A 9,176-nucleotide genomic window follows, 5' to 3' on the forward strand; every position below is an offset into this window, starting at 1 on the left:
ATCCTTTAAAGGTAACCACTTCTATTAGCTTTTGGATTATCTTCCCACTGTTTCTTTTTGAAATATATACAGAGATAATTATATATATATATACACATATATATACAAATATATATATACACATATATATCCATGTATATATAAAATATATATAAAAGTCCTCCCTGTCTCACATAAAATGTAAATTCTAAATATACTTAAATAGCTCTGCCAATAATTCCATAGATAACTTCACTGGATATCAGATCATAGCTAAACTAAAAAAAACCTTCTAGTTTCACATGATTCAAAATTATCAAATAAGACTGTACATATGTTTTCTACGTATGTTTCCTTCCAGATCTAAAGTAGGAGGCATGGGGTTCTAATTTCTAGACATGATTCACTCACCAACCTACTTTGGAGACAAGCACAGAGTTTGAGACCCACAATGAGTATATGACAGGAGACTACAGATAGAGCAGTAGTAGTCATGCATGAAACTCATTCTTGACCCAAAAATATTCCATTACAGTTTCCATCTATTTAAATCTATCACTTCCTCTTCTTTAAAAAAAAAAAGTTCTAAAGCTTTGAGTTCACCCCTTTGTAAAGCAAATCAAATCATGCTTTTTATTAAATATTTGTTAATCTACATTTTGAATCTACAATCCTCAAAATATTAAGCAATATACTTATTAAGGTCATGAGAACAGAATGCCTACTAAGTTAAAGCAGTGGCTTCCAAACATCGCTGCATGCTAGAATCATCTGGGAAACTACATAAAGCTTGGTTCCAGCCCCCAGACATTGAGACCTGGGTATGAAGATTTTTTAAAGGCCCTTAGGTGATTCTAGTAGGTTAGAATCAAACACATACACCCTAGGCTCCAGTCACACCAAGGGACCTATGGAGTGCCCGAGCACGTCCTGTTCTTTCACAGATCTGCACCTGTGGAAATGCTTCTCTCCACCAGACATTGGATTTCTACTAATTGTCCAAGACTCAGCTCAAATGATATCTCTCTTGTGCCCTCTCTGTACCTTCTAGACCCTTCTTTTCAATATGATCACACTGAATTAAATGGTTTGCTTGAGTGTCGAGAACATAAATTAGCACCTGAGTCTTATTCATATTTGCATCTTCAATGACTAGAATATGCCTGGTCCATAACATGTGCAACCAGTATGGACAGATCTAGCTGCTTCTTTTTTGAGAGAGAGAAAGAGAAAGAGATGTGTGTGTAGCAGTGGGGGGGGGGTGTCTTTTTTTTTTTTTTTTCCAAGAGAAGGAATGTGAACAGGGGGAGGGGGAAAGGAAGAGAGAGAATCTTGGGTAGGCTCCACACCCAGTTATAGAGCCTGACATGGGACTTGATCTCACAACCCTGAGATCATGACCGGAGCCAAAACCAAGAGTCAGATACTCAACTTACTGACCCACCCAGGTGCCTCCAGACCTGGCTTTTTAAATACAATTAAAACTTTAAGATATTAAACAAAACAAACAAAAAAAAGTGAATGCTTTAGCAACATAATAATTACAAAGTGAAGGATATCTATCACATCCTATTTGTAGTAAAATCCATAAAGACTCAACAGACACATGATTGGAAACTAGTTTTCTCCATAATCACAATTTTGGGGGGGGGGAGCTTTACACTTATTTTAAATTGTAATAAAAATCTTACTGCAGTAACCTACTCCAAAATTTAGGAGAATAAATACCCACAAGGAACTATATCAAGTCCAATTGTGTCCTGGAAGAAAGGAAGAGAGGAGGAAGCAAGGGAGGGGAAAGAAAAGAGATCTCTTTAGCTGAGAAGTCTGTTGCACAATTAAACATAAATGCAATTTCTAAAGGGAACAAATTGGTGTTAAATGCATGACTCACTGTCAGTCTGCATTAATATATTTATGGGCATCCATCTTATAAACTTTTCAGCTTCTATCTTATCATAGGAGTAAGTCATTAATTTTTTAAAGTAAGCAGATCTTAATCATATAGCACATCTTTACTGCAAAACATATAATTAAATACATTCTCTACCCAATGAGATACTAAGTAAGTATGCAATACTTACTTCAAAGATAAGTTTTCATAAACAAAAACTTTAAGTAGATCAAATCTTTAAAAATTAAATTCAGCAAATTGATAAGATTACTTTTTGACAATGAAGACAAATGTTAACTATTTTTAAAAACCGTAATAAGTACATGGGAAACTAGATACTGATATAAACATTAAGCTGAGTCAATGTCACCTTGAAAGTCATTCCTGACTGTCAATAGCACCATGTTGTAAGTCATGAAGTACAGAAACAAAATTCTCAGTTCACCCTTTCTTCTTCTTGCTGAGTCGTTTTTAAATTTTCCTATTCTTCCACTGCTATATACTCAGCCAGGCTAAGCCACAGGTATTTAATGGGCTCAAAAGACATAATGGCCTCTGCGGACAGCAGTTAAACAATGGAGAGAAGAATCGGGTTCTTGCTTTGATGCTAAGTTTAGAAGCCATGCACACAGATAATGTCCGTGTTTTTCTTTCTTTCCATTTCACCAAGCACTTCATTCCTCAGGCCTAAAATATATCTAGGTCCCAGGTCTTGGATTTCTCCTTTTCACTTCAGCACCTTCTCATCTGATTATCTGAAAATTGATTAGACATTTTCTCAGTTATAAAGTGATGAAATGGGTAAGTGCAGGTTTCCTAACTTGTTCTCTATCTAACTCTAGTATAATAAGATATAATTATATATAATAATAATAGCACATATTTGTTTATAGCGTTGGTTCTGTTCTAAGTACTTACAACAACCTTATGATATAGACTACTCTTATCCTCAGTTTGCAAATGAAATAGCTTAGGAGAAATAAGTAACTTGCCCAAGGTCCCATAGCAGATAAGTTACAGAGCCAGGATTCAACTCAAAATTGACTGAAACTAAGCTGCTCATCCTTATTCTATACTATATTACCCATGGGAAAAATGACCCATTATTTGCTATTCTTGAACATGTTGGTGGGAGAAAAAACATAAAAGGAAATCAGCTATGCTTGTTCACTTACTTACTTATTTAACAAATTTTTATTAGCTCTTAATAATAAACTCTCACTTGCCCTTACATCCTTTTAAGTGTTTCTGAGTATTTGTTATAGAGACATGCTTTGAATATATGCTGTATGACTCCTCAATGAAAAAAATGCCAAATATTTGGTATTATGATACTAAGCCTTAAGTTAATCACCAGAAATTCTTCCTCTTCACAGTCTTTCATAGTCTTACAGAGGGTATCCTACAGTTTCTTTATTCATCACGCTGCTTGGCATACTTCGATTTTTACTAACGAATGTGAGAAGGACAAGTATATTGTAGTGGGGCCAATCCTCCTTGCTTCCTTGCTCACAGAACCCTAATTTTATCCTTTAGGGGAAAAGCTCTGTCCCTTCCTTGCTTAGGTGAAGGCAGGAATGATTGCTTGTCTCCTCATAAGTGACACGGTTAAGACTGGGCATACTATGCTCTTCTAGCTACACAGATGTGAAGAAGCATGTCTGCTGGAGAACTATGAGGAAGTTTTTCCTCAAAAAAGTCCCTAGACAGGGACATTCACTTTTTTTGCCCTTTGACCTTGAAAGGTGGTAAGATGATATTTGCAACTATAAGCAGCATAAGGAGAAAAGAATACCCACTGAGGATAACAGTGCAAAGGCAAGGACAACTTGGGTACTTGATGGCATTGTCAAGATTGAATAACCAAGCCAGCACCCATTCCACCTCCACATACTTGGTTGTGTGAGATAATAAACTCTGATTGTTGGACATGCTTTTAGTTGTAGTCTCCATTACACAGACAGCCGAGGCACCCTAAATGATGTAAGCACTTATCAAAAATTGCACCTGAAAAGAAATTAATGGGGAAAAAAAGCCTGAAAGAAAAAAAACCCAAAAAAGGTCTTCAACTCAAAAAAAAAAACAAAAAAAAAAAAAACAAAACAACCAGTTACATCATTATAGAATGATATAAAGCTGACTTCACAGCAGTTCAAATAGCAGAGATGAAGGTGCCTTACCAGTGGATTCAAAGTAACCCAAGACTATCATAAGGCCAAGAAATGGACAGGAAGCCAGGTTAGGTAATATTAGAGCCAGAGGCTTAAGATTATGGTGGCAAAGCCTTAAAAAGCTCAGCACTGATCATCACATTTCTAGAATTAAATAATGTAGGCAATGTCAGAAATGACTATGAAAAAGGGAAATATGTGAAGGAATTTACCAAAGGGTAAAATATACAGACACCATGTAAACTGAAGACAGTCTAAAAGAATTACAGACATAGAGTCTGGAAGAGGAAAGACTAAAAGGGGTCATGGTGGCCATTTTCAAGGGTTCCCTGGAAAAGGGGACTGGACTCACTCTCATCACTTCAGAGTAAAGCATTAAAAAATAGTTGCTTGACAGACAGTAGATTTGGGCTTAAGATGGCAATTTTTCTTAACCATTAGAGCAATCTAAAGTCAAATAAGTTATTTCATGAGATAGTTTGATCCCCTTTCACTGAGATAAGTAAAGGCTGAGTGACTGTCATCAGCAACACTCTAGGGCAGTATTTCCCAGAGAATAGTAGTACCCACACCACTGGATGTATAACAGATGGTTTTAACTGGTACATACATTTCATTTCATTCATTACATATTTATTGTAATGTACATTAAAAACTTATAAATGTACCTTTTAAGTTAGTTATCAGTTCCACGGCTTCCTAAATATAACAGTTTTAGGATAAGTGAAATAACAAGTAAGGGTTATTTTAAAAATATATTAAATCAATATACCTCATTTAAGATAATTAGACTTATTATTTTATGACCTGTTGGCTATAGTCCTAGAATTTATAAGACAAACAATATAAAGCACCAAGGATTTTTAAAAAAAGAAAAAACCTTTTGAGAGGAAAAATGTTAAAGCAAAACAAAACAAACAACAACAAAAAAAGTGGTATTAGAAAAAAGCAAAAATCATGAAGGTACCACAAAAATGTCCAAATTGTGGACATGATGCTTTGTGGGGATTCTTGCATTGACAATCCTGAAACTAAAATTTCTTCTTTACTAAAGTTGTTTTCAGTCATTCTATGAAAACACGATCATTTATAAGTACATTTATTCAAAGAGGCTTCACCATAAAAATAGAGGAACTAAAATTTTCCATTTTTTTCAGTCATAATCTTAGAGATACTGATTTTTAATAGCAATAGCTACACAATGATTTCTGGAATCCTCACATGACTAATCTTTTTATTACAAAAGACTAATATTCTTGCATCTAATAAGCACTGACGGGAGGCCTTCCATGGGTCAGACACTGTGGCAGACACAAGTTTGAATGTAAATGTGCAAGTTTTCATTTGAAGGATCTACTGCTACCTGGAGGAAAATTTTTAAACATTTAAACTACAACACCAAAAGGGATTATCTTTATCATCACGTCCATTAAAAATATATATGTAGTTCTATATGATTGAAAACCAAACTATTTTCTACACTACATATATATACATACATACAAAACACATACACAGAGAACCTACACACATGAACTGGCTTTCAATTCCCAACTTCTTCAGTAAGCTCTGTCTCATAATCAGTAGTTGATGTTCTTGCTCCAGTATATTCTGAAAATCCTTCAGAACCTTCCTGAAGCCCTAGAGGCAATCTTGTGAAGTCTTTGTGAAAAGTCCGCCTACCTCTGTCTCCAGGCAGTCTTAGGGCAGGCATATCCAGGGGTAGGAAAGTGACAGGCCTCTCTAGAGGAAATGGGGCCACAGCATACTTACAGTACTGGAGGCATTCTCACAGACTAATGAGAAGCCTGACCTTTTCTTCTTTCCTAGTTCCTTGGGCCAAGATGTACTTTATGTTTCAATAATCAAATAATAAATGACATCCAACATGTATAAGAAATACCAAACTTAAACTTCCTGTCCCCATATTTGCATTCCCGAGTGGATTTCATCCAAAGAAAAATAATCGGCCCAGGAAGACTGCCTTCCTACCTCCTGAGTGTGTTCCTTGTAGACTTGCAGGGGCCCCATGGCCTTGGCAGTGTCCCACAGCTGCAGCGAGCCATCACCACTACAAGTGACCAGGACATGTTCATTGTTCTCACTCCAGGTCACGTCAAACAAACCATCGTTCCAGTCAAAGCTACATCAGGAAAAGTGAAAACAGAACATACAGCTACTCAGGCAGCCGAACATAAAATAACAATCATAATTTTACAGCTTTTCTTCAAGTTTATCACATACTATTTCACAAAGTCTTCATATTATGGAAGATAAGCACAGCAAACACTTGACAGATAAAGAATGCGTTCAGAGAGGTAGAAAAAACAGCCCAGGGTGCCTGGGTGGCTCAGTGGGTAAGCATCTGCCTTTGGCTCAGGTCATGATCTCATGGTCCTGGGATGGAGTCCCGCATTGGTATCTCTGCTCAATGGGGAGCCTGCTTTCTCCCTCTGTTCCTTCCCCCTGCTCGTGCTCATTCTCTCTTTCTCTCTTTCTTGCAAAAATAAATAAAATCTTTAAAAAACAGATTAATAAAAAAAGAGAGAGAGAGAAAAGAACAGCTCAGGTCATACATAAAACAGAAAACTGCAGAGCTAGATTAAAATTAGGTCTCCCATCTAGAAATTGGGCACGATTTATGTGAGGCCGAGATGCCATACCTGGGTGCTTACTGGATTTTGTGGTCAATAGGAGGGAGCAGTAAGCACTTCATAATACTAATTTAGACCAATTATTTCAACTTTCCACAAAAAATTTTCACCTCAGCTATGAGCAGGTAATTATCTTCTGATAGGATTTGCTTTCTTTTCTCTGACACTGACTAACCCTGCCAGAAGAGTTAATATGTCCAACAGTCAAGACAGTCATAGAAAGAAAAAAGGGCAAGAAGTGCTTAGGTAACTCACAAAATGGACCATCAGCTCCTGAATGAGTAAAACTAAACTATGTGAAGAAGACAGCCAAGTTAAAAATGTCCCACAGTATACTAACCAGTTTATACACTTTTTAAATGTTTGAGCCTCATAGTTTATAACTTGGCCCTAAGAAACAAGGCCGTTAAAAGAAAAATTTATATAATCACAACTTACTGGCAAAAATATGTTCTATACCATGCAAATGCTGACTTTTTTTTCTACTGCAAATCTAAAAATTAAAAAATCTTTTACTCATCAAAAAAGATTCAAAATCTAATTATATTAAGGCTTTAATAGCAACAGAGAAGACGCGTAAGTTTAATCCTGAGAGCCACCTTACCTTCTAAAAAGTCTAAGCCCAGATTCATTTTGATCCAGTATTAGAAGGGTCCCACAGCCTAAGGAGGGTGGAAAATCAAAGTTATGCTATTGAACTTGTCAGGAGAGCATCTAAGGTCAAAGGGGATGGAGCACTGAGCACCTAATTTTACTACCACAAATTCCTCCCTAGTTATTGAGACTATGTATACAAAATGATCAGGACTGTGCTTTCCATTTCTTTCTATACTATGCCTCAACCATGAAATATTAAACTTATCTTACCTATGTCTGGAATCCAGACACAGCTCTAACAAAGAGGAGAGATATTTGAATTCATATTCTGTGGCCAGGCAGGCTGTGAGGCACATCAACTCCCACACAGGTGTTGTCATCTGTTTTTATACTTGAGAAGCCTTTGGCCTACAAACCCCAGAAACTCCTCCTCTCCTTCTACTGCCTTACACTGCCTCACCAATAAGCCTAAAATACATTCAACATGGGATTTTAAAACAAAATACCTAGTGGAATTTACCACATACTAGGCGGTAAAGTGCTGAATACTATGTTATCTAACAAAAATGAATTATTTCACTTAAGGGACAAGCATATTTTAAAACTTGTACTTGTTATACAGACTGAGGGAGTAAAAACACTCTATTTACACACGACTGATTTTTTTTTTTAATATCAACTCCTTGTAAGTTTTTACGAAGGATTTAATTTAAAATAACAAACTCATGAGTTTCAACCTAACTAGTGGGCAAGTATTGTAAATCTGAATGTGCAAATGCAAGCAGTGAAAGCTAAGTGGTGAAAATATAATTAAATCTTTCTTGCCCTCTGAGTTTTAGAAATCACATTCTTTTTTTCAGCTGTTAAGATCAAAACAAAACAAAAAACAACCTATCAAAAGCTGACATTATGCACGGAGCTTCAGTGCGTAAATAACAGCTAGGATACAAATTAAAAGTTGCAAATTTACGAATGGAACCCCGCCTTTCAATCTAGCCCTTGAAAAGAGACAATGAATTTGAACCTCCAGCAACTGCTTGCAACTGTGGGTATTGCTCCAGAGACAACAAAAGTAGGGGCAAAACTTGGATCAATTGTTAGAAGCCAAGCGTCCGCTGAGGGCCACCCAAACAGCCTGGAGATGCAGACTGTGGGGATGGGGGACTCATTAGCAGGTAGTGGGAGGGCCCGCAGGGGTGACCCTGCAGACCTTCGCTTTCCAAGGAGGGATCACATACGCCAAGCCGACTCCCTACATGTGGCTTGTGCCTGGAGGTGGGGGTAGGGTATTGGATCAGGTGGCGGTGGATTCGGTGCGCTAAGTAATAACGACACGAGCCAAGAGGCACCTCCCACGAGCTACTTCCGCACCGTAACTGGGAAAAAACCATGGACTTCGGTCTCCAGACCCACTTCCCACGGTGGACAAAGGAGGAAGCGGGAACTGGCCCGTTCCCAGGCTCCCCCTGGTGTTCATTTGTAGCACTGTCTACTGTCGGAAGTGATTTTCCGACGGCAGCGTGAAGCTGGGGCTCGACGAGAACCCGCCCCCGCCCCGGCGACGCGGCCTCACCCGCGATGCCGTAGTGCTGGGCTGCGGCGCAGGCAAGCCGACCCGGCAGGTACGGGGAGAACTCGGCCGCGTAGCCGTGGCGGCCGGGCACCCGCAGCGTCCGCACCGCTCCACCAGGCGCCCCGCTCATCCCGCCCGCCGCCTCCGGGCCTCGCCGCCCAGCGACCGCCACAGCCGTTCCGGATCGGAAGCGGACAGTCCCGGCACGCCAAGTAGAGAGGCCCAGGAAGACGAGGCGGAAGTGAGGTCACCTGGAGCCCTGAATGATAGATTTCGATTGGTCCGCAAAGGAAAGGGCATTGACTCCG

General features: G+C 38.7%; 1 protein-coding gene across 1 annotated transcript in view; it reads right to left on the reverse strand.

Annotated features, from left to right (window-relative positions):
• PEX7 (peroxisomal biogenesis factor 7) overlaps positions 1-9,098 on the reverse strand; it is an 89,821-nt gene extending 80,723 nt beyond the window's left edge. The window contains exons 1-3 of the mRNA XM_082731084.1: positions 8,869-9,098; positions 7,303-7,360; positions 6,037-6,187 (exon numbers count right to left, since the gene is read on the reverse strand). Of these exons, the coding sequence (XP_082587210.1) occupies positions 6,037-6,187; positions 7,303-7,360; positions 8,869-8,998 (339 nt within the window). The 5' untranslated portion in view covers positions 8,999-9,098. The remainder of the gene's footprint in view (positions 1-6,036; positions 6,188-7,302; positions 7,361-8,868) is intronic.
• Between the last annotated feature and the right edge of the window lie 78 nt (positions 9,099-9,176).

Source organism: Mustela nivalis (genome assembly GCF_964662115.1).
Source record: "Mustela nivalis genome assembly, chromosome: 5".
Taxonomy (NCBI): domain Eukaryota; kingdom Metazoa; phylum Chordata; class Mammalia; order Carnivora; family Mustelidae; genus Mustela; species Mustela nivalis.